The sequence below is a fragment of the Esox lucius genome, chromosome 11 (genome assembly GCF_011004845.1).
Source record: "Esox lucius isolate fEsoLuc1 chromosome 11, fEsoLuc1.pri, whole genome shotgun sequence".
Lineage (NCBI taxonomy): Eukaryota > Metazoa > Chordata > Actinopteri > Esociformes > Esocidae > Esox > Esox lucius.
In genome coordinates, this window is record NC_047579.1 from 45906464 (window position 1) to 45933305 (window position 26842).

General features: G+C 38.2%; 1 protein-coding gene across 2 annotated transcripts; it reads left to right on the forward strand.

Moving 5' to 3' along the window:
• Positions 1-3251: 3251 nt before the first annotated feature.
• On the forward strand, positions 3252-26502 carry unkl (unk like zinc finger). 2 transcript variants are annotated; one of them, XM_010874893.4, is made up of 16 exons: positions 3252-3382; positions 4257-4466; positions 6914-7090; positions 10135-10268; positions 10377-10512; positions 10647-10764; positions 14486-14570; positions 14679-14836; positions 16608-16796; positions 18817-18870; positions 19114-19291; positions 19406-19495; positions 19590-19823; positions 19997-20190; positions 20305-20562; positions 20726-26502. In XM_010874893.4, the coding sequence occupies exons 1-16, from the start codon at positions 3318-3320 to the stop codon at positions 20879-20881; spliced, it is 2436 nt and encodes an 811-aa protein (XP_010873195.1). In that variant the 5' UTR covers positions 3252-3317; the 3' UTR covers positions 20882-26502. The 2 variants fall into 2 exon arrangements, with proteins under 2 accessions (XP_010873195.1, XP_010873197.1); XM_010874895.4 differs by lacking the exon at positions 16608-16796 and having other exon boundaries at positions 3253-3382.
• Positions 26503-26842: the final 340 nt, after the last annotated feature.

A 26842-nucleotide genomic window follows, 5' to 3' on the forward strand; every position in this document is an offset into this window, starting at 1 on the left:
CCAATCAAGTACAAGGAGAGAGCAAAAACCTGCAGACACACGGCCCTCCGTGGAACCGGTTTGACACCTCTGCAGGTGAGTGTATATATATATATATACTGAACAAAATTATAGATGCAACACTTTTGTTTTTGCTCCCATTTATCAGGAGATGAACTCAAAGATCTAAGACTTTCTCTATGTACACAAAAGGCCTATTTCTCTCAAATATTGTTCACAAATCTGTCTAAATCTGTGTTAGTGAGCACTTCTCCTTTGCCGAGATAATCCATCCACCTCACAGGTGTGGCATATCAAGATGCTGATTAGACAGCATGATTATTGCACAGGTGTGCCTTAGGCTGGCCACAATAAAAGGCCACTCTAAAATGTGCAGTTCCATCACACAGCACAATGCCACAGATGTTGCAAGTTTTAAGGGAGCGTGCAATTGGCACAATCCCTCAGATGTTGCCCGTGAATTGAATGTTAATTTCTCTATAAGCCATCTCCAAATGCGTTTCAGAGAATTTGGCAGTACATCCAACCGGCCTCACAACCGCAGACCACGTGTAACCACACAAGCCCAGGACCTCCACATCCAGCATCTTCAACTCCAAGATCGTCTGAGGCCAGCCACCCGGACAGCTGCTGCAACAATCAGTTTGCATAACCAAAGAATTTCTGTAAACTGTCAGAAACCGTCTCAGGGAAGCTCATCTGCATGCTCGTCATCCTCATTGGGGTCTCGACCTGACTTAAACTTTAGGAGGACATGAGGTCCTGGTCCACACCTGCGGAGTACCTGGTTTGGGGGTCCCGTTGCTGTCCCTGTCCTTGTCCATTTGGTCATACTTCTGACCTAGTCTAAATGTAAATAGCCCAGATAAATGTATTAATTATTCCAATTGGACTCTTAATATCTCACCTGGCACAGCCAGAAGAGGAGTGGTCACCCCTCTGAGCCTGGGTCCTCTCTAGGTTTCTTCCTAAAATTCGGCCTTCTTAGGGAGTTTTTCCTAGCCACTGAAATTCAACACAACTGTTGTTTGCTCCTTGGGGTTAAAGGCCGGGTGTCTCTGTAAAAGCACTTTGTGACAACTGCTGTTGTAAAAAGGGCTTTATAAATACATTTGATTGATTGATTGATTCTCTTCACGGATGAATCCCGGATTTCACTGTACAGGGCAGATGGCAGACAGCGCGTATGGCGTCATGTGGGTGAGCCGTTTGCTGATGTCAGCGTTGTGGATCGAGTCGCCCATGGTGGCGGTGGGGTTATAGTATGGGCAGGCGTGTGTTATGGACAACGAACACAGGTGCATTTTATTGATGGCATTTTGAATGCACAGAGATACCGTGATGAGATCCTGAGGCCCATTATTGTGCCATTCATCCACGACCATCACTTCATGTTGCAGCATGATAATGCACAACCCCATGTTGCAAGGATCTGTACACAATTCCTGTAAGCTGAAAACATCCGAGTTCTTGCATGGCCAGCATACTCACCGGACATGTCACCCATTGAGCATGTTTGGGATGCTCTGGATCGGCGTATATGACAGCATGTTCCAGGTCCTGCCAATATCCAGCAACTTCGCACAGGAGGAGTGGACCAACATTCCACAGGCCACAATCAACAACCTGATCAACTCTATGCGAAGAAGATGTGTTGAACTGCGTGAGGCAAATGGTGGTCATACCAGATACTGACTGGCTTTCGGACCCCCCAAATACAGTGAAACTGCACATTTTAGAATGGCCTTTTATTGTGGCAAGCCTAGGCACACTTGTGCAATAATCATGCTTTCAAATCAGCATCTTGATATGCCACACCTATGAGGTGGATGGATTATCTCGGCAAAGGAGAGGTGCTCACTAACACAGATTTAAACAGATTTGTGAACGATATTTGAGAGAAATAGGCATTTTGTGTACATAGAGAAAGTCTTAAATCTTTGAGTTGGGGGTAAAAACAAAAGTGTTGCATTTATAATTTTGTTCAGTGTACATATATATAGTGGGGAGAACAAGTATTTGATACACTGCCGATTTTGCAGGTTTTCCTACTTACAAAGCAAGTAGAGGTCTGTCATTTTTATCATAAACGTATGATCTCTGTAATTGCAAACAAAGGTTTCTGTACCAAATATTAAGTTCTGCTTTTCTGATGTATCAAATACTCATGTCATGCAATTAAATGCAAATTAATTACTTAAAAATCATATAATGTGATTTTCTGGATTTCTGTTTAGATTCCGTCAATCACAGTTGAAGAGAACCTATGATAAAAATGTTACTTCTACATGCTTTGTAAGTGGGAGAACCGTCAAAATCGGCAGTCTATCAAATACTTGTTCTCCCCACTGTGTAGATATATATATGTGTGTGTGTATATATATATATATATATATATATATATATATAGATAGATAGATATATGTGTGTATATATATATATATATATATATATATATATATATATATATATATATATTGATTATTGTTTTATTTAATCGTTATTAAACCTGGTCAGTTGATTGAGAAATGTATACATTTTAAATGACAACCTGGCCAAAGGTGTTTAATTGCAAGACAAAAAGTACAAAAAGCACATTTACAAAAAGTACAAAAAGCACATTTGATCTGGTTGTTATCATCATTTTTGCTCAACTATGAATTATTGACCAGAATCCTAATTCGTTGGAAAAACCACACTCCCGGATTCTACCTTGATTGAGCTCACAAGTCCAAACCGCCACAAGTAGTCGCTACAGCACGAGGTCAGGCAACCATATTATTAAACCCCCTACTCAAACAGTTCTAGCCACTTGCTCCATCCTCCAGGTGACCCCCGTTTAAACTGTGAGCACAATTTTAAACCTGGTCTCGCAATGATCTAGCTATACAGTGAGGCAGTGACTCTACTGCTGCATTTGGGGGTTAAGGAAGATTACTTTTAAACAGGGAAGGTTAACATCACGAAAGAAAATGTAACTATACCGCCTATTCTGTGTATTTAATTCTTAATAAACAGCCCACCAAACAATGGATCTTGGATTTTTCTTGCTCAAAAAGACGGTCTTCCAGAGAAGAGTTCTGGACAAGGCTGCAGATATGTGCTATGCCTACGTGGTTTGCTCGCTACGTAGGCCTATGCTTCTCTAGCGCATTGCAAAGAATCAGCGCAAACAAACGAGATACCCTGAACTGAATCTGGTTTCCTGTGTTTGATTTTACCCGCCTGTTTTTCTCTGTTTTTCCTGCAGTGGCGCAGGAGGGCACGAGGAATTAAACAGACCTTCGCGCAGGCGCATTTCATTGTTTTGACTGAAAATGCCGTCGGTTTCGAAAACGGCGGCGAACGCTTTTCCTCAAACCGAGAAACCAACCCACTATACGTAAGTAAAGCAAACGTTAAAGGGACAAAAACACGTCTTTGTTGAAATACTGTGGTTCTTTTATGTGCCGAATATTGTTTTATAGTTGGACTGATTGATATTTTTTTACTCGTAGTGCAGTAAAACATGGTGCTTTTCCTTTTGTAAATTCTTCCCAATGCAATGGCAGTGCACGTACGTTTAGCACTAACGCGTTAGCTTCATAGCTAGCTTTCCACTAGCTAGTAACTTAGCTACATCTTCAAATGGAGAACGTTGCGTTGTAGTAACTGTTACTTTCCACCATTAGCTATAATTATAATTTAATTGTATGTTTGTGGAAATGTTTTCACATCAAAAAGAAAAGTCTTATCATGCACGTTTTTCAAAATAGTGAGCAACAACAGTACGATTTGCGGCTGCCGTTATAGTCAGTCAACTTACAGTACTATACAGTACTAGTCAGTAAACACCGCTTACTCTGACGTTAGCAAGCTAGCTAGCTCGGACAGGGTAGCGAAGTTGGATCGTTAGCCAGCCAGCAGCTTTATCCTTTCCTCCTTCCACCTCGGCCTTTTCCTTGCTCTTTCTACGCATGTATTTTGACGTACGCTCCGGTTGTTTGAGTGACTGTAACGTTAACAATCTGGAGTGAACTGTATGTGAATACCTAGTTAAGACACACACATATACACACACATACATACTTGGCAATAACGTTATATCAGTTGTAATCTCTCTTTGAATGACAATATGTAGTTTAATTAAAAAAATAAAAAGCAAAACTAATGTACTGTCATGTTGTCAAATGTCCTCTCTGAGCTTTGCATTCAATAAGATACGGTGCGTGGCACTACAGTATTCTCATAACACGGCATGTTTTTACATTTTGCAGATATTTGAAGGAGTTCAGAACCGAACAGTGCCCTCTATTTTTGCAGCACAAGTGCACACAACATAGACCCTTTACATGTTTTCACTGGCATTTCCTCAACCAGAGGCGAAGACGACCAATTAGAAGAAGAGATGGGACTTTTAACTACAGCCCTGATGTTTATTGCACGAAATATGACGAGACTACGGGAATTTGCCCTGATGGAGAAGAGTAAGTGTGACGCATAATCTTTTCAATTAATTATTACGATGGCCTGTTGCTACTGTGCGATCCTAAAAATGTACACATTTGGTTCGTGTTGATGTTGTTCAGCCAGGTTGAGAATTTACCCAACAGTCATTAAGTTAAGGCTGCGTATTTACAACAATGGTTAATATTTGATGGATGTTGCATTGTTTCATTAGCAAGTCAAATGCTTGTGAAATACTAGAGTGATCCTCGTTGCGCATGATTCTGCTCCTAACACGAGCTTGTTGGTGACTTAGCTTGCACATGGTGTTGTTGACTTGTCTATTGTATTAGTTGAATGGTCCGAGTTTCGTAGTTCGTATTCCTCTTGAGTAGAATCCCCCCCCCAAAAAATAAATAAATAACAACACACCGTAACATTTCATATTGAAACACTGAACGAACCAAATGAGTTGTCTATCTTCACTGTCAAATATTATTTTGGGGACACGAGTTTTCGACTGGGTTGAGCTATATCTCTCTAGCTTAGCAGGAAACAATTGATTTGAACGTCTGCTATGATAGCGAGGTTAGGAAACGATGAACACACCCCCTGTTTTCTGGCTTGTGATTGAACCGCCATTGCACGTAGCTTTCTTCCATTGGTCGAGCAAGCCACGTTTGTTATTTCTTTAAACCCACTGTATTAAGTACGTGTGTTGGAAACGAGTTCGCTTCGTGCTTACGTCTTTGAAACAGTAGGCTATACAATACGAGTCTGTTTTCACTGTTGTGAATTGAAAGCAGGCATTCAGTTCATACGTTTTAAGGTGCTTTCAGTTCATATTTGACTTCCCAATTCAAGCGTCAGCGTCGATGTTATCCTATTAGCATAACTTCTCTTTTATGTTTATATAAAGTCGTCGTCTTATGGAGGTTATGCAGCCTGTGTATGTACTGGTCTTGTCCTATTATGGACGCTGCAGCATTTCTAGGCCCAACCTTCAAAGCATAAGTAACACATTTTCAGTTTTATTGTTGGGTTGTGTCACTTGTGCACATCCCCAAAACTTTACTTGTCACAATGAGTGTGACAAATGTTGTGAAAAAGGAAAGTAGAAAATAATTGTTAGGCCCCTTTGAGGCAGGTTTTTGCAAACACATTGGTGAACAGTCACACGTGATGGGATAACCAAATGGTAATATATTTAGCCTACAGATATATAGAAAGTCATGTTTTTGAAAGGTATTTGCCACTTAATAGATTACCCATGTGAAGGATTGTGAGGTTGCACTTATAGATCAAAGAATGGATAAATGCATATATTTTCAGTGCATCACAATATATCTAAAAATAGTTTTTCAGTTTATCAAGGTTACAGGGATAGGTTAAGGAAAAGAAAGCTAACTTTTCTAGGTGATCTGAATGCTGTTACTTTGCCTACTGGCTAACAAACCTGGTTATGAGTATTTTGAAATTCCTTAACACAGGTAAGTGAAAGTAGTGATATGTTCATTTAATTGTCAGTAAAAATTGGGTGTTTTACAACTGTAGTCGTATTAAACAATTGACCAAATTAAGGGGTCACTGAAAGGATTCAGGCTAATTAATACCTTATCCTGGGTTAAATGATAAGAATGAAGCCCTACACCATCTTGAAGAAGATCCTGTTCAAAACTGAGAATAGCAGCTCTGAAACATGATATTCAAGCTACTCCAATGCGCAATGTAACATAGCCACCATGCTCCCCTTTAAATTAGGCCTATTTGTGTTAGGAGCACCCTTAAAACATTTTATAATGATAATTACAAATGTCTCACTCACTAGTTCAATGACATTCCTCTATGTTACAGGTCTGGTAAAATATTTTGTCAGTCAAGCCTTGTCTAGAAAGAGGTACAGACTAGTTACGATATTATTAACATTGTTTGAACTCTGCCTGAGAACGAGTACTTGTACATTATCCCCCTCCCTCGTTTTACCAGTGGCTGTCCGCTCTCTCCTCGTGACGTTCCATCCGTTGCCGTGGTTACTGTTGCTATCTGAGTAAGAAGCTTTGGCTGTATCTGAGACGATTATTGGTTATTTACCATTTCTTTGTGAATCTGACCACTTTAATAGCAATGTTGCTATTATTTCTGTTCAATTCTCCAGCATACATCAAAGCCTGTCAATGCTGTATCTAGAAAAGGCATTGCATTCCTCTGACTCCCACTCTAGGCATTGTCTAGATTTCTGTTGTTTGACTAATATGCATATTAAGCAGCATGAATTTTTTCCCCCCACTAATACAGGGGGGGGGAAACATATCTCCCCAATTAAAATCTGTAGAGATACTTCATTAGGATACGCACTGCATAGCATATAGAAATATATAAACCTTTTCAATTCCGAGTGTATCACTGTGAATACATTCTGATGATGTACTTCAGTATGTCTAATCAGTGGACTTGACCTCCCTTTGTTTCTCTGTCCTTGCATGTCTAGCTGTCCCTACTTGCACCGGACCACTGGTGACACAGAACGCAAGTACCATCTTCGCTATTACAAGACTGGTACCTGTATCCATGAAACTGATGCCCGCGGGCATTGCGTGAAGAATGGCCTGCACTGCGCATTTGCTCATGGCCCACATGATCTCCGGCCACCTGTCTACGATATAAGGTGATCTGTTATCTCCTTGGTTCCCACATGTTGTAATTGTATCATAACTAATCATTACTTTGTCAGAAAATACTTCTTATATCATCTGAATAAAAATAGGTCTGTATCGGGAATGGTTTGACCATACACTACCAAAATATCTATTCATACATGCATAGCTTTGGAGAATCTACTCATTTTACCAGTATGCTGTGTTTCTTTAAGATGGCTCTGAATGTCTCTACCAAATGTTGTTTACTTTGATTCAGTGAAGTAGGTCTAGGTGTTTTGGATGAAGTGAAATGACCTCAAATTAGTCTGCCCTCACCCAAGCACATGCTGGCAACAAGACGTGGCACATATTAGACTTTAAAGGGGGGTTGTTTTCTTTGCAACTTCACTATTCCTTCTGCCCATTTTATTACTGTTATAATTCCATTGCTGTTATTCATGATAGAGGTGTAAAAATGTAAGGGTTTTAATTGGATGGTCAGTGTTTAGATGCCTACCCTTAATACTTAATCATAGCAACTCTGAGCGGATTTGGGACAGTCAATGTCCTGCTGTCTTCCAAAGGACATTCAATGCTGTTGTCGTATTTATCATGCCACTTGCTCAACCAGGAAGTCTACACCGCAATCTTTACCTGGATCGAGCTCACAGGTGTTTAAGTCACCACAAAGAGTCACTAAAACAAGACATGGCAACAAAGTTAGATTACTAAACCCCCAAACCTGGATGGTGGTGGCTAATTGCATCACTCTATTTGGGACCCCTAGACTAATCCACCAGCAGGACTCAAACCCTGGTCTTGCCATGATGTAGTTGAGAGGCAGTAACTTTACCTCTGCGCCAGTCAGGGGCCCCGAAAATAAATGTTTTGGGCTCGTTTTGGAACATGTTTTTTAAGATACAGATGATCAAAACATGCAGTGCCTCACTTGCTCACTAGCGTGTTCTTTGGTCAGTTGAACTTGTAGTTACATTATCTTAGTCTGTTTATTAATGATATCATAGGCTACCGGTTTGCTTTAGAATACTTTTTAAGATTTTGTTGTCAAGCCCCAGCTTATATCGCTGAATTACTGAAGCCGTACGCTCCTTTGAGCTCATTATTGTCATTAAGGTCTGCTGCCTTATAGGGGAGATCGAGCATTCTCAGTCGTGGCCGCAAGGCTGTGGAATGAATTGCCTCTGCAGGTCAGATTGGCCCCCAGCCTCCACATTTTTAAATCACGACTTACAACTCTCTTTTATTCATTGGTCTTTAAACCTGTTTGAAAGTTGTATTCTGCATTTTCATTTTCCAGTTTACTTGTTTTTAATGTTAGTTTTGTTACTCCTATGTGTATAATCTGTCCTAAATCATGTTAATGTCCAGCACTTTGGTCAACTTGGTTGTTTTAAATGTGCTTTTCAAATAAAGTTGGATTGGATAGAGACCCACTTTTAATTAAGTTACAAGAAACTGCGAGGTACAGCACTCTGTTGTGAAGTATACATTTAATAACCTTTTATATGACCTATAACGCACATTGGTAACTTAGACTGCGTGGTGTCTCATCAGTCTGTACTGTGCACCTCCTCTCTACCTTGCTAGCTTTCCATTAAAGATGCAAGCGTTCTCTGAATTACGCCAACTTATTGGTCTCATCGGCTCCAAAACGGAAACAGAAGCGAATACCTGCATTGCTGGGAAAACTTCAAGTTAAAAGAGAATTGGATAAAAGGGGGCATGATTGAACAAACAACACAAAGTTTATACTTATTTTATTTTTTGGAAGATACGCAACTTTCAATCACCCGTTAGGCACAAAACGAGTTAAACCACTCTTTGCAGCAAGGCTTGCAATCACACTTTCTGATCAGTCTCATTGTGCCGTGGAGGAAGATTGCATGTTTCATTACCTAAATGAAACCAATAACTAAATGAAACCAATAACTTTACTGTCCCAAAAATATCTGACCAAATTCAAAGTGACAACTTTGCCATAATGGAGTAAATATTTTAACTGTTTGTTAATGCACTGTAGGGTCCCTGATGGCTTTCATCTTGGTTGGGACGGTGGAATTAATTACCCATTTTCATGCAAATATTTTAAAATCATGAGGAAACTAAGATCAATGCCCCTGTCCCAGGCCCTTCTCCCCTAAGTGCACGGTTTGGCTGGGCGCCCAGCTTTAGAAAGCCTGTTGGTGGTTCCAAACTTCCTCTGTTTATGAATGATCAACTGGCTATCAACTGTACAGGGAGCCCTCTAGCTTATACAACATGGTAGAATACTAAAGATTAATGTTAAGTGTTGATAACTAGGCATAAAACATTACACTGAATTGGTTTTTCTATTTCTTTATTTTGGTAAATTATATTTGTTAAAAAAAAAAGCAATTCAGTGTAATGTTAGTTAATTTATATATTTTTTTGTTGTTGCAATAATTAAAAACAAGAAGCACAAAATCTCTACATTCAGTATTGCATCCTTAATCTAGTTATAATTTATAAACTTGTATTTATGATTTTGAGTTAATCTGAAAATATTTTTTTCCTTTTCTTTACCCAGCCCTAATCACTAGAACAGGTTGAAACTTCCAAAAATATCACATCAATGAAAAATTGACATTTAATGAAATCTGGATACTATTGGTTATGGTTGTGGTCAATTACATTCCAATTCTCAGAATCAGAGTTTTATTGACAAGAAAGTTTCACAACTTGCAAGGAATTTGTTCTGGTGTTGGAGCAACAGTTAATTCAAAAGGAATAAGGGAAATAAAATCAAATAAGAACAGTGGACTGAGCATAAAAATAGTAGACTGTGCATCAATAAATTACAAAAAATAACTAAAAGGTGTATGTAAGTTGCAAGATTTTGTTGAGGGTTGTTTATGTATGTGGGGAGGGGTAACAGATTTGTGCCTTTATGTGGGTAGCGCCTATAGTCAAATTGGTTCCAGGGGCATGTTCATGAGGCCTACTGCTGTAGGAAAGAAACTGTTCTACTCTGGTCAGTTATATAAGTGGAACAATAATAATTTGCTGACTGGAGTTTTTTTTATCTGCACAGAGAGATCCAGGCACAGGAAGCCCTTCAGAATGGTCAGTTGGGTTCTGGAGAGGGTATTCCTGATCTTCAGCCTGGGGTACTAGCCAGTCAAGCCATGATTGAAAAGACCCTAACCGAGGACCCTCGGTGGCAGGGTGAGCAACAACTACATTGATTCTATTGGGAGCGTCTCTGAATGTTGCATTATATTTTGGAATTAGGTCACGAAATAATGTCCTAAATTGTGTTTTTTTTCCGGCTAGACACCAATTTTGTTTTGGCAAACTACAAAACCGAGCAGTGTACCAAGCCTCCACGACTATGCAGACAGGGCTATGCCTGTCCCCACTACCACAACAGTAGAGATAGAAGACGAAATCCACGCAAGTTCAAATACAGGTAGGTAATTCGCACTGTCGGCTTATAAAGAATAATCATTTTTTGCATCTGTGTAAAAACTGTATTATAATAATATTTTGCCTAAATGAAGCTTTTGTATGTGTTGCTCTAAAACCCTGTAAATGATGTGTCAGGTCAACTCCATGTCCCAACGTGAAACATGGAGATGAGTGGGGGGAGCCATCGAAGTGTGACAGTGGAGATAGCTGCCAATACTGTCATTCACGCACAGAGCAGCAGTTCCACCCAGAGGTGAGAGGGACATAGCACTCTTGTCTCACATTTACTGTGAAGGACATTTGGCCAGTAGGGGTGGGAATGTATAAACAACAGTGAGATCATGAATGTTAAGAAAATCCCTGAACAAAAACCATGAACTTCTTTTCTTAACACATTATCAATCATATCACAAAACTAACACTCATAAATGCAAAAATAAATGCAACAGTTCTGTAAGCCTAGTTGCAGGATCATCATAAAAAAGACCAGACGAGAAGCACTGTACCACCTCTAAGAATGCCATGGATTATTGGGCGCACTGTGTGTGTCTGAGTTAAGGCAGAAGGGAACAGGAGAGAGGTTGCAACCTTGACCCAAGTTGACTCACTGACTTGGGACACTAATTTATAGCTTATTATAATCTATTTTGTAATGTAGTTGTCTTGAGTGCAATAATACAAGACAAGCTCATTCATCTTGCTAGCCAATGGAACATGTATACTTTTTTTTTACTGTGTACTTTTCCCCTTCCAACCGCATTCAGATTATTAGCAAAATTGCTTTTCCTTCTCATTTCAACTTTAAGTTCTGTCATTTTTAATACAGTTTCTAATTGTGAAAGCCAGCCATCGCTTAATAACTTGTCCCTTGGAGGCTTTATCACTAATCTATCGCTTTGATAACTTTCGATTGGATGACAGTCCGCAAGCTACATGCTTCACTATGGTGAAAACCAAGAGCGGTAACAAGGGTTTACATTTCAAGGAGGCTCAGGGAGACAATGAAACAACAGAGATGGTAGAGGAAACGTTAGTGGCCAAAAGTTACGTGATAGATGTCACAAAAAGCATTACAAAAGTATATAAATATAAACTTCTTGGTATTAAATGGTGTCAGGAGTTTAGAAGACTGCTCTAGATTTGAGATTTAATCAATACAAAAAAAATTCTCAAGCGATGTATGCACTGCCAAGAAATGGAATGGGCACATTTACATAGGCTGAAACACCGGTCTCTTCCAGCGAACAGCGTTCAGATTCCTATTGCAGTAGCCTTTGTGTAGATAGTTTGCAGTCAGTGTCCATGCAATCATTTGTTTTTATGTTTTCAAAATGATTTTGCTTTTAGTGTTGATTCAGTACCGTGTCTAAAAAGCCAATACCTTTGATTGGCCCTGTTTGAGAGTTGACAAGCATTCCTCTACTGTAGAGACTAAACTTGTGGGCATATCCTAAGAAAAACTCAGGATTACATTCCACTTTGTCGTTGAATGTACAAGTACAGTACAATGAAATGCAGTCAGCATATAACCAGAAGTGCAAATAGAAGAGGGCAGAAAATGTGTAAGTAGTAAGTATTATGTATGTACAAGTGGAATGTATAGATGTGCAAATAGCAGATCCGAACCCCAATTTGCTGCGCGCGTCTGGTACTCTTAAAAAGTTGGACAGGGTTGGCAGGTCTGCTGTACCACCAGTACAACAGGTCCTGTTCTGTAGACATGGTCTTTATTTATTCATGTTGTACCAGTCCAATATGACTGTCTGTTGAAATGAACCCTTGTGTTGTGAGAACTGATTGTTTTCATATGTTATGAATCTATTTTGAAGGGTTTTCCCATAACTTTAATGGTTTTACTTATGTTTAAGAATACTGAAATGAATGTTATCACAATATTCATGATCAATATCAAATTTTTCCAATATCGTGCAACCCTAGGCTCATCCCTAGACTACACTTAATAAGGCAGCTAGCGTTTCTGTCTCTTTCTGTGCAGCTGGCTAACCGAACCTAGACTTTGCTACACTTAATATAATATGGCCCCCCTACCTTAATTTATAATCAATTGCTAATCTTAAATTACTTTAGTGATGACATATTTTTGTACACCTCCTTAGCATGTTAGTTACCTGTCTTATTTCAATTGTATAATTGTTACTTTCATTTTAAATATAGCTAACTATCTGTGTTAAATCAAACTGCTAAATAAGCCATGCACCTGTCAAATCAATATGACCACCCTAGCTTAAAATAAGGGTGTCCAATAAATCAAGTTTTAAAATGAAGATCGCACTAGCGGCCACGCAACTTTTCTAGGTAGCCTGAACGATAAACCGGACAGTCAGCTGGCTAGTTAGCTATGGGAAGCATAAATGAGAGAACCTCCAACTAGTCTGCTGACTATATATACAGCGCTGGAAGAAAACGAGACCACTGCACCTTTTTCTTTCCTTTCCAAAAAAGTCAAAAAGGATTGTTTTGAGTGAGGAAGAGAAGGGTTAAAATTAAGAGACCGCTGCAAATTGAACGCTTCTGTTCCTCACTCAAAACTTTCCTTTTCAACTTTTTTGGAAAGGAAAGATAAGGTGCAGTGGTCTCTTAATATTTTCCGGAGCTGTATATACAGTTAGGTCTGGAAATAATTGGACACTGACACAAGTTTTATGTTACCTTAAAGTGCACACTCTCAGCTTTAATTTGAGGGTATTTACATCCAAATTGGAGGAAGGGTTTAGGAAATACAGCTCGTATATGTAGTCCCTCTATTTCAAGGTACCGAAAGTAATTGGTCAATAGACTCAAAAGCTGTATCATGGATAGGTGTGTCCAATTGGCTTCCATTGGCACTGGGTCTCTAGTGTTTATTGATGATGTGACAGAAGATAAGGAGCCAGATTAATTCTGTAGTGTACAGGGATATATTGTCGGCTCAGATTTAGCCAAATTCAGCGATGTGATTGGACAGCGTTTCACTTAACATATGGACAATGACCCAAAACATACTGCGAAAGCAACGCAGGATTTTTCTAAGCCAAAGAAGTTAAATATTCTGCAATGGCGGAGTCAATCACCTGATCTCAACCCGATCAAGCATGCATTTCACTTGCTGAAGACAACTTAAGGCAGACAGGCCCATGAACAAACCACAATTGAAGACAGTTGCAGAAAAGGCCTGGCAAAGCATCACAAAGAAGGAAACCCAGCGTTTGGTGATATCCATTCGTTTCAGACTTGGAAAGGATTCTCATGTATTAAAAATTATTTATCCAATTACATTAGAGCTCCTGAAATAAGTCAACTGTATGAAAATGGTTTCAATTCCTAAACGTTTCATACAATCTTTTTTTTTCAACCCCTTGAATTAAAGCTGAAAGACTTCACTTCAATTGCATCTTGGTTGTTTTGGCGTATAGAGCCAAAATTCTGAAAATTGTGTCCAGATATTTCCGGACCTACCTGTATCTACACACTCCAACTTTCCAGCTCTTAAACAAGCAATAATTTGAGCTCCACAACTGATGTGCTCGCCTATCAAGTGATAAGGACAGGGTTGCTATCGTTCATGTAAAATGTTATTTAACGTATATCTGCTGTTTATTTTACTAAACTGAACATTAAAGCTTTCAAACATTTCCTACTCTGTATCACCAAACAACATAGAAATAGTTGTTCTAACGAGAAAAGGTGTGGCCGCTTTGGCAATGTCATTTTGTGTTATTAAATAAAACTTTGAAAAGTCTGAGAGCATAACCTTTTTTTTTTATGAAAGCATCCATGCAAGGTAGATTTGATGATATTTACACATATATTATTGTTAAATAAACAGCCAAAACAGTACTTTAAAGGAAGGCTGTCAGTGGGTGCTAATGGGTATGAAAGGGTTAAGAAACTGTTTCCATTTGTCGATTAATGGAATGTGACACGTTATTTACCAAAGATGTCTTCATTGTCACTTCAAATATAATTTTTTGCAGATCTACAAATCCACCAAATGCAATGACATGAGGCAAACTGGGTATTGTCCTCGAGGTCCCTTTTGTGCTTTTGCACATGTAGAAAGTAAGTGAGCTCCTCAAAATAATGCTGTCTTGGTTGTGGACAACAACAACATTAAAACATTTACTTTGAGAGGTTGTTAAAACTTTCTGTCTGATTATATTCTTTCAGGGATTCCGTCAGAGGAGACAATGAACTCACTGCTAACAGCAATGCAGTCGGGCTCGCAGGCCAAGCTGGGCTCTCAGCAGTATTCAGAGTGTTCGGTCAGCGAGTGGGGCAACGGTGCGAACTCGATCAGCTGCAGCAACAACGGTCAAGTGGGGAATGTATGACTTCTAATTATTATTCCCTCTCTGTGTCTTTTGCCCTTTAACTTCTCAGGTTGAAAAATATACTGTCAGTATATAACATACAATCAATTGGACTCTGAATAGATGAGATAAAATATGATGATTGAAGAAAAGAAAAATAGCTCATCCATATTTATCACAACATTGGTATATTTTTGCCATTTTCTTTTTCTGTTGTTCTGTTTCATGTACTTTGCATTTCACCACTTTGTTACCATTTTGGCACGCTGGCAGTACTAGTCCCCCAGGGGTTCAAAGAGTAATTAAAATGAATGTAAGATATAAAGAAAAGCTCTTAAAAAGGCACAACCACTACATTTCATTCAGTCTAAAGCCAATATTTGATCTATTACAGTGGGGAGAACAAGTATTTGATACACTGCCGATTTTGCAGGTTTTCCTACTTACAAAGCATGTAGAGGTCTAATTTTTATCATGGGTACACTTCAGCTATGAGAGACGGAATCTAAAACAAAAATCCAGAAAATCACATTGTATGATCTTTAAATAATTAATTTGCATTTTATTGCACATTTATTTCTTTAAGAAGCCCTCCTGTTCTCCACTCAATACCTGTATTAACTGCACCTGTTTGAACTCGTTACCTGTATAGAAGACACCTGTCCACACACACAATCAATCAGACACCAATCTCTCCACAATGGCCAAGACCAGAGAGCTGTGTTAGGACATCAGGGATAAAATTGTAGATGTGGGATGGGCTACAGGACAATAGGCACACAGCTTGGTGAGAAGGCAACAACTGTTGGCGCAATTATTAGAAAATGGAAGAAGTTCAAGATGACAGTCAATCTCCCTCGGTCTGGGGCTCCATGCAAGTATTCACCTCGTGTGGCATCAATGAACATGAGGAAGGTAAGGGATCAGCCCAGAACTAAATGGCAGGACCTGGTCAATGACCTGAAGAGAGCTGGGACCACAGTCTTAAAAAAATCATTAGTAACACACTACGCCGTCATGGATTAAAATCCTGCAGCGCACGCAAGGTCCCCATGCTTTTCTGCAAAGGGGACAGGACGACTGCACCGTATTGAGGGGAGGATGGATGGGGCCATGTATCGTGAGATCTTGGCCAACAACCTCCTTCCCTCAGTAAGAGCATTGAAGATGGGTCGTGGCTGGGTCTTCCAACATGACAACAACCCGAAACACACAGCCAGGGCAACTAAGGAGTGGCTCCGTAAGAAGCATCTCAAGGTCCTGGAGTGGCCTAGCCAGTCTCCAGACCTGAACCCAATAGAAAATCTTTGTATGGAGCTGACAGTCCATATTGCCCAGCGACAGCCCCGAAACCTGAAGGATCTGGAGAAGGTCTGTATGGAGGAGTGGGCCAAAATCCCTGCTGCAGGGTTTTTGCAAACCTGGTCAAGAACTACAGGAAAAGTATGATCTCTGTAATTGCAAAAATAGGTTTCTGTACCAAATATTAAGTTCTGCTTTTATGATGTAACAAATAATTATGTCATGCAATAAAATGCAAAATAATTACTTAAAATGTGATTTTCTGAATTTCTGTTTAGATTCTGTCACTCACAGTTGAAGAGTACCTATGATAAAAATTACAGACTTCTACATGCTTTGTAAGTGGGAAACACTGCCGATTTTGCAGGTTATCAAATACTTGTTCTCCCCCACTGTATCTGCTTTCTGGCCTCATTAGGAAAGCTGGGTTTTTGGTTGGCTCTAAGACCCTATTGTTAAGACCATGTGTACTTCTCTCCCTCAGGTTTCATGTTCTAATAGTCCAACTGTAACACCAAGCTCAGGAAGCAACAGTTCATTGTCCCCAATTGGACCCATCGGCAGTCCTACTTGCTTAACTAATGGTAGCTTATGTTCAGAGTCCACCACGTCCAGTGTGTCATCTCTGACGTCTAACTATCCCAAAGCTCCGGGCTTTGAACGTGAGGATCAGGTACAATAAGACTGCTCTTTCCCTCTTTCTTTTAGCCCATCCTTACGGGCAGACCCCTGCACATAGCTTAGTGTAGGGCCTAACCCGCTGCTACACAGACTTTGGTCATAGTTTTCAATTCATTTGTTTCATATTTTTTATTTGTATGTTTTTTTTTGTCTTTCACTTATTCAATGTTGATAATTTATGACCCAAACATTTTATAATTCCATGTCAAATTTAGGTCATGTTGTCCAGTATAAGTTACAAAACATGTTTCCTTATTTAGTTTTAGAATGTCTGAAAACGCTGTGATCATAGTATTAAAATGCTTTTCTCTTAATAAGGCTGAACATTTTGAACATATTTGTATACATAATTTGACTTTGAATCAAGTTGTTTGCTCTCTTATAGCTGAAGTAAATGACAATTTTGCCTGGTTTACAGAGTCAACCCTTTTGAGAAACACTATTTTATTTTTTACAATGCAGGCAAATGAACTTGTCATTTGTATTGCACTTTTTAGCCTTGTGATTGGACAATCAAATTGTATTTGTGGTGTTTTACAACATGTTGACTAACAGTGAAATGTTTATTCACAGGCTTTTTACAAAAAATTATAATTAAAATAAATAGATAAAATAGAAATATAAAGAAGGTATCAGTTGGGCCAGAGTCGATGTACCGTATATTTTCTGTGCAGGTTTGTGCATCTGTAGAAAGTAAATGCTTGGTAACTGGAAGAAGTTGTTTCTTGTGAACAGTGAATTTTACAAATATTAAATTATAAGCAAAGACCAGCCGGGGTGTAATGTAGTGGGTGATCTTCAACTCTTTGGATGGTTAAGAGGGTTTAATTAAATAATATTTTCCTTTAAGTTAACTTGTTAGTTATTACGTTAGGCTAATACTTGACTCTTGATGTGGAATCAGTGATAATGGCCAGATAAGTCTGTTTTTTCAGGACTTAAATTGGTTCCTAAATAAATAAGATTAATAGGCTGCAACAATAAAACTAATTTGGGACAGGACTCGCATCTGCATTCATGACAAAGCAAAAACTTATTTTAGAAATGTGCCAATTTAAAAACCAAAAAATTTAAGGTAGTAAAAAATCTTTGCCCATTCAGCCAACTCAAGAATCCGGTGGAAGAATTGACCAAGAAACTAGTTGTGACTAACCAATGTTTAGAGATTGGACCACTTGCCAGCAGCACTTCATCAGTCAGGCTGTTACTAGTAGAGTGGATAGACGGAAGCCACTCCTGAGTAAAAATCATATGAGGCTGAGTGTTTTGTAAAAGCACTTTGTGACTGCTGATGTAAAAAGGGCTTTATAAAATACATTTGATTGATTTAACGTGCCTGAAGTACTATGAGGAAAAAGACTGAGCCTGGTCTGAATGCCAAGGTGTACATCTGAAAAAATAAGGTACCACTCATCACCTTGCAAATACTATCGCTACGCAGAAGGGTGTTGATGGGAGCATCACGCTATGGGGATACTTCTCGGCTGGGCCTGATAGATTGGTTAGGATGGAGGGAAGGATGAATGGTGCAAAATATAGAGAGGTCCTTAAAGGAATTTTTTATTTTATCCAGAGCACAAAGAACCTAAGACAGATATGAAGACTCTTACAAAATGAAATTGGAACACATAAAAAATCTCATTTTTCTAAATGAATGTAATCAATTTTCATTCAATGTAATGAATGTAATCAAATGAAAATTATTCTATTTATAACGCGTACAAATGTGAATGGGTATGGATACTTTCTAAAGGCACTGTAATTCTAATTTCGAGTTGACGTACCCATAAAGTGCTGAGGAGTGTGAGCACCGTCAACCACAGTGTTCATATACTTTACAGGCTGCTGTCTTGTGTTTTACCCCGTATTTGCTGCATTTTGCTACAGTTAACTGCCTGGAGCTGATTGGGAGCCCGATATTGGGCTAAAATACTTGCATTGTCAGCAAGGACGTAGATGCCAACTGCTACGGTTTCAATGTTGGGTCATGTGAATATCTTGTCTGTTTTCAGATAAAGAACCACAAGGGACATTGCGATCAGAAGATGATGGACCAAGACAAGCAGGTCAATAACTAAAGCCATTACTACTGTCTCTGTATTTATATAGGGTAGCACATGTGTATTGTTTGCTGTTATAATTTCTAATTCAACAGGACCCATTCAATTCCTCTTCATAATTTGCCATTGTAAAGCATGTGATTAGACATGGTGTCTTAATTCTCTTATTCTTAACCAAGCACCAATGCGTGCAAGCTAAGGTAATATAGCCCAACATTGACAGTTCCTAACACTGAACATCTCTTACAGACACACAATAGTGTATTCTCTGGGATGAACCCTCTGGCATCCAGCATAACCTCCAGTATAACATCTAGTCTGGCATCCAGTGTTGGCTCTGATAGTTCTTCACCCACCACCTTATCAACAATGAATGCAAAAGCAACTCCATTCTATCCTGGGAGCAATACTGTGGAGTCAGTTATAGGTAAGTGTGCTGAACAATACTGTGCCCACTTTTTTAAGGGCTGAAATCTAGGTCTTTATACAATGAAAAGGTAGGCATTTTTAATAAAGTAATGATAATTGACTTTTCTTTCAGGTTCTGCTCTTGACCTGAATTTTTGTGACATCAATGTTGCGTCTCTTGATAAAGAGTTTGAGGAACAAGAAAACAATAGTCTTGGTTTAAGTAAGGAAACTTTGAAACCTTGAACACAATTGGCCGTACACTAAATTTAGCGTTTACATTGAGCAACTCATTTCTGTTTCCTGTTACCCTCTAGGTCAACGGATGTTGGGAGGATCTGCTCCAGTCAACATTCCTGGCTCTCTTGCACGGTCCTCTTCATTGAATTCCAACTCATCCCTCTCTGCCTCTCCTCTGAGTTCCCTGTCCCAGTCCCTATCCCAGTCCCTGCTATCAGGAATGGCTCCTCAGCAGAGTCAGTCTCAGGGCCTGCTAACTAAACCTGAGCATGGCCTTCTAGGAACACCCACCTCCTCTCAAAACTCTCTGGGTAAGTTGGCAACAGTGTCACATTACAAGTAATGGAAACGAGCTTGAAATAAGTACGCTTTATTATATTATTCTCATGAGGCATCCCCAACAATTCATTAATGCATCACTGTACAATTTTCTTTGCATACTTTTCTTGGGCACTAAGATGTTTTTGTGATCCCACCTTTATAGGTTTGAATGGGGGAGCTAACAATATATGGGACTTTGTGAGTGGCAGCTTTTCTCCCAGCCCGTCGCCAGTGTTCAGCAGCCTTGGCTCCACTACTGTGAGCAGCAGCACTGATCTGAAACGGCTCTTAAGAGAGCTGGAGGAGGCCAAGAGGAAGATCAAGCAGTGGGAAGAGGCTTGGCACCAGGTCAAACAGGTCAGATATTAGTCCCATGCAAGAACTATGACTGAAGGTACTGTCTGAAAGCAATGCATCTGGACTCATGCTAAACAAATTGCTTTTCCTTGTACACTTCTTTGTTTGTACCAGGCATGCGAGGCCTGGCAGAAAGACTCCCGTGATGCAAAAGAACAAGCAAAGTCGGCCGAGGCAGAGCGGCAGCTGGCAGTGCAGAAACGAGAGGACACAGAGCGCAAGCTAAAAGAGCTCCAGGGTGACTTTGACGTTGTGTGTCGGTCCCCTGGCACACTCCTGCTACGAAGCTATGGAGACCTGGACCAGCTCCCTTTACCAAAGCTCCACTCCATCCAGAGCCAGTTGCGCACAGACCTAGACCTCATAGACGGGGTAAGAAAGGCCAGATCCCAAACACATTGTTTTCCTTCTTAGTCTCTGGATCACTTCAAGACATGATGATATAGCATGCATTTTGTTCTTGGTCAAAATATTTTCTATTGAGCTGTTCTGTTGTGATTTGTGACTGAAACCACCTCTTCTCTTCCCAACACAGGTAATATATCAGCTTCAGTCAAAGAAATGTATAGTTTGCCAAAAGCACGATCGTTGCATAGTCCTGCAGCCTTGCCAACATTATGTACTTTGTGAGAACTGTGCACCTAGTAAAACAGAATGTCCATACTGTAAGTCAAAAATATTGAAGTGGTGATGTACAATTATTCAAGGTACTATTTAAGGAATTAGCTCTTCAAATAACTACTAAACCATATATAAATTATGCTTACTTTTTCTAAATTAATTGTGTGTTTCAGTATTTCATTTAGTGATTAAAATAAAAGTTTAATTAGAACTACATACAGCTGTGGCCAAATATATATGAACACCCCGCACTCTTGAATAGTTCCCTATTTATTCTAGAATACGTCTAAACCAATAAAACAGTATCTTACAACACCTTTATTTGTTTTTCAACATTGCAGAACCAGTTTTAATTTATAAACTTAAGTTTAAAATGTTTGTTTAAAAAGTAAAGTTAAATGACATGGACTAAAGTGTAGACAACCTGCTACTAGTATGCGGTTGGATAGACTTTGGGCCAAGTGTAGACAAACATTTCTTCACTAGCCACCCCAGAACAGTCCAGCATATCTGCTAAACTGTTCCTTGTTGTGTTTTAATGTGTGTTTGGGGTTTTTCTCTGGCTTAAAAAAAAACCCTGTCCTACAGTGAAGACTTTTGGATACTAGGTTTCCCCATTTACCTCTAGAACACCTGACAGTGCATTTCATGATACCTTGCGCACATAAAAGACCCCCAGTACCAGAGCCAACAAAGCTTCCTAACAACTTCATACTGTCTTCTCCATATTTGATTGTAGGGAGTGTTCTTTAAATTGAATGCTACACACTGATCTGCATTGGAAAAGTGTCTGCTTGTCTTTCAGTGTTCCATAGAATATTTAGTCCTAGATTTAGTCCTTGTTTAGGTTATTTCTTTTGAAGATCATTCATGTTCGTTGGGTTTCCTTTTGTTGATTTACAATCAACCAAATTTAGTGTTCAGAGCAAACAATGCCTTTATGAAGTTATGGGTATGTTTTAAAATACGGTGGGGTTGACTATCTGCTTTCAATGTTGGAGCCCTTCCATTAGCAGATTGTAAAGGTGTTTTGGAGTGCAATTTTCATGCACTGTCCAGCGAAACAGCAACCCCAAACACATACAATTCTTCAAACTTTGAACAATTAGATTAAATATTGCTGCTGAAGAGCTGATCAAATTGACAGTCGAAAGGTGCAACAAAAATAAAACTGGTTCTAGGTTCTTGGTCACAACTAGGTTTTTGGTCATTTCCAAAATAAAATTGGTTCTGCAACTGGTATGAAGGCTAAAAGTGTTTTAGAAGAAATCAAGAAAAGTGCATGGGTGACAATGTATTTGGCTGCACATTTATTTTGTATCGTGATGGATCACTTACATTTTCCAAATAGTTAGGGTATCAATAATTCAGATAGTCCTAATTTGACTGTTCATCACTAACATATCAGTCAAATGTTATTGTGAAGATTGATTTCTTGTTAAAGCACTTTGTTCACTTGGGAATTTGTTATAGGGTATTTTCAAAATTAGCTTTGAGCTGCTTTGTAGACTTTGTTTCTTAGATTACTTTTTTCCCCTTATAAATATGCTAATGTTAAAGGAGAATTTTGCTCTTTTAGATTGTTACTTAACCTTAAAGTAGGCCAATATAAATAGTAGTTTATGGTTCACTTTTATTTAGATTGCCATTATAAATGTGAAAAATTTTCATGTTTATGGCCAAAACACCTTTAAGTAACATCTAACCAAATATGGTTGTGACTGAGGTTAGCTGATGCTGGTGATGTCTAAAATAAACTGAACCAGATATAACACATTCTTCAGGATGAGGAACAATCTAACATCAGGTTGTAAATGTTGAAATTCTCCTTTAAAGCTTGTGTGTGTACTGTGAAACATACTAGAATATTTCATGTTTCCTATTGTCAAATCATGGTATAGTTCTATATATCTTGTTATTTTTCATAGAAAATTACTTAACAATAGTTTCTACTTCCATTGTTTAATTAAACATTTTCAATCAAATAAGTGCAAACTTTTGAATGCATTTTAAGGCATAACCAGCAGCTCTAATATCAGTACGGCACATACATGTAAGCTAAAGCAGTTAGGCGATCAATTAGTCTGTATTTTAGTAAGTTCTGAATTGTTCATTATGTAGTTGTTAGAGGAGCATGTCTTGTATGTACAGACGTCTAACATGGTGAATTTTATAGGATTCCTACTAGCCTCTCAAACATGTATAGAACATATCTGATACCTGGCCTCTACTCTCAAGTGCCTTGCCGTAGATGGTAACCATGAGTGTCAACATTTAGGATTGTTGTAAAAGCAGACACAGGTAGTCAAAGCTTGTGCTCACATTTCTGCAAAATATGTCTATTTTTTACTTTGCATTAGATGTATCCACCATAGGGTATTCAACGTTTACCCTACAAGGTCCAGATCCTGCTGCTTTTCTTTTCTGATAATAAATGGCACGCACCTGAAGTCCTGGGTCTAAGTCAGGCCCTGATTCGAGGGTTACAATGAGAAGAAAATGCAGTGGAACTGGCCTAAAGTTCCAGAGTTGATTTTGAGGGCCGTACAGTATATCGGCTCAATCCTATGTCAAAGTATTTGATAAGATTTATAGGTGTATGAAGTAAGAAACCTTGTCAGTGCCTATGTTCTGGCAAGCTTACAACAAAGCCAATTGAAATGTATTTTCGTAACAGGCAATGGTGCTTTTTTTTGGTGCAGCTTCAGTATCATTAAAATGACCATCTTTGATTTAATGTTTGGGAGTATGCAAGCAAAGAAACCGGAAACAACTGTATGGTCTTGTCTAAACGAGATAAATACAGGCTCTGCTATACATTTGAAGTGTTTGTGGAAAGATGCATAATTCTGTAGTGTTTACAGAAGAAATAAGTGGTGTTAAACATGTACGTTTTTTTTTTTCTCTCTCCCAAGTATGACAGTGTAATGTGCTTAGGTTAATCTAATTGAAATGACCTTCTACTGTGTTAAAAAAATGTTTTTATTTTTCCTGTTTATATTGTGATGTCTGTATATTCACAGCAGTTAGTATGTTCATTAAGAAAAACATATTTCCAGGTACACGTTTTGCAGTGTAATTATAAAAATGGGGAAAGTAAATTGTTTACATGGATGGTAATTAAGTAACTCAGAGAAAAGCTAAATGTGTGTTTCTCCTAAAATCCAAAAAATCATAGGTATTACCTTGTATTGTGTTCCCTTGTGGTAAGTTAAAATGGCAGGCAGAAATTTGTATTGCATGCCTTAAGCCTTGTATGCATCATACGTTAACCAGCTAAATATCTAGATCACACTGCCAGATTTATTTGTATTGTCAGTCTAGCATACTGTAGAATTGGTTACTTCACTTCTGCAAATCTTTGCTGCAGCTGAGAGAAGGGTATACGAGTAGTCATAATGTTTTTAGAGGCTTGAATGTTATTGGGCATACATTTTCCTAAATTATCACTGAGATAAACACTAATATGCTTTACTTGAGTTCTTTCTATCAAAACAGTGTAATATGTGTCCTTTTGACTAACATTCAGTGGAACATGTCATGATGTCTTATAACGTTTGCTTTACCAAATTTATAACATAATGCTTCAAGTTCAAGTAAAGCACCAGTCAAAGACTCTTTGGATCGAAACTCATCTTTGATTACGTTATGTTAATTTTCATCTCTTAGAATCATTGTTGCAGGCATACTGTAGATGTACAGTGTATTTCGGTAGAATGTGTTGATTCCTTAATTGGTTTGTGGAGAATCCTAATAATGTTACTGGGCTACTGTAAATGGTGCATTCTAATAACATGCGCACGCCAACTAAAAATAACTTTTTTTTGGTGAAGCCAACTTTGTTAATGCGTACTTGGCTCAAATGAACCAAAGTGTTGTAGTTTCTTGTAGTTACAAAATTTACAATTAGTGATATTCTCTTCTATGTTTCAATGACAGAAAGAGGAGAAAACTATGCCAACTGCTTTTGCTCACAATTGTAATGGACTAAGCCCATTAGTAGTTTTACCAAAGACCTTTACTGTTATTGATATTGTTTCCTTTATTTTTATAACTGTATTTCATTTTGTTTAGCATTCTAAGCAAATTGTTAGAAACCTAATGTGAAACAAACCAAACTTACTGTAGTAACTTACATAGATTGGGGTGTGGATTTACAGACACAAACGGCATCTCTGGCCCTTTTGTAAAACAAGCAGAATATTAAACAATTTGAGTTTTTAAATTGGCAGTTTAATTCAGTGAAGGAATTTCAGAAGGGAGTGAAATTTGTGTTGATATTCCTAAGTGGCCATTTAGACTATTTTGAAGTTGTTTCTCTTTTCTACATGTTGATGGTTGTGCACTACTTGTATGCGGTCAGGAGTATAAAGAGTTCACTGACTATGGTGCTTTCTTTAGTTTCATTTGACTGGTGTTTTCTTAACGATTTTAAATATTTACTCTATGGAATGAATTCAATAGTGGATAATGTGTTAATTGGTTGTACAAGTCATTGACTGGTAAAATAACCGAGGAAAGTGATTATTTAAACCAGCATCTATGGCATATACAGACTTGAGTAGGTTTATGGTGCAGGTGTTATTTAATGAAAATATTTCACTTGTTTTTGGTCCTTTGCCCTTCTGAGTATCTCCCTTTTGGCTTTTGTTGTACTAACAGAAAATTATATTTTTAATAATATGGCTCAGTCATTCCATGTTAAGGCCATATTAGTCAATTTTCTTTCCTATGGACCAGTTTGGCTTTTAAATACATCTGTGCCTTTATGATGTTAAAATGTGATATTTTAATTGCGATTGGAAGAGCATTTATAAGAATATGATGGGTAACATAATTTATATAGGGTTGTTACATTACAGGAAAGCCAAAAAATAATCAGAATCCCAGTGCCTTCAGATAATTGTATTGATCGATAGTCTAACCAATTTAAATCTGTGGTTGTTACCCTTCACCTGATTTAGAATAATCCCTTTGAGTGGTGAAATTTGTTTTGTCGCTCTGAAAAGTTATGAATGTAAAGATGTACAATTAGCGATTAATGAGAAAATGGTTGTTTGGAATAAGACTGATTTATTTGGTAGAGACCTTGAACAATGAATCATGCCTCTTCTTCTCAGTCTGTATTTGCCATATCAGGAGTATGCTTCATTGTCTATAACCCATACATAATTCCACCTATACTCAACTTCATTGGCACGAGAAAAACCAGACAATTACTGTTAAAGAAAAGCACCAAGTAGAACTTGTGTAAATGAACTGTAATTGAGATTTATCATAATGCTCTGCAGTGGAATACCCTATAATCTATTTTGCATTCCTGTGAAGTGTTTTTGTTTCCATGTTTTATTAATATTGTGATTATGGAACCTAAAGATTTTATGCAATCTTGTACATACATAAATATAATGTATGACACTGTTCAAATTTAGTATGAGAAAATGCCTATTGAAGCATAGAACTTTTGTAAAACATGAAATTAAAGTCTGAATAGATGGAACCACTTGTTCCCAATAGTTAATTTCAATATGTTAATTTAATACAGAAACCCTGAAATATTGAATGTACCGTTCTAAATTAGATATTTAATAGGTCACTGGAATAATGTGGAGAGCAGTTAATCCATTATGATGTAGCATCTAGTTTTGTGAATTGCTTTACAATAAAATAAATGTATAAGACATAAACAAGTGCAGTTTTCCAGTCTGTATTTATTAGTTTAGTAATTAAGGGGAGGGGGAAAAATCTATTTTCTCAGGGTTTTACAGCTATGTCTGTAGAATAAAGCAAGGTGTTTAACTGTAAAATGTAGTACACAGATGTGTTTACGCTGTCCATGGAAGTAGACATATGTATTGCAAATGGAAAACATTTCCCTTATTTTGTTATATGTATAGATGCATAGGACATGGATAGGTATTCAATTCCCCTATAGAAATCATAATAATGGGATTTCTCCTGTTGAAATTTGAACCTTTTCATGAATGAATAGATTGTCTTGATCTAATACAGGCCAGATTACTTTTAAATA

Coding starts and splice junctions, on each gene's coding strand:
- unkl (XM_010874893.4), top strand. CDS start 3,318: ATGCCGTCGGTTTCGAAAACGGCGGCGAACGCTTTTCCTCAAACCGAG. Junction 4,467..6,913: donor ATTTGCCCTGATGGAGAAGA/GTAAGTGTGACG, acceptor TTGCATGTCTAG/CTGTCCCTACTTGCACCGGA. Junction 20,191..20,304: donor CTTGGCACCAGGTCAAACAG/GTCAGATATTAG, acceptor TGTTTGTACCAG/GCATGCGAGGCCTGGCAGAA.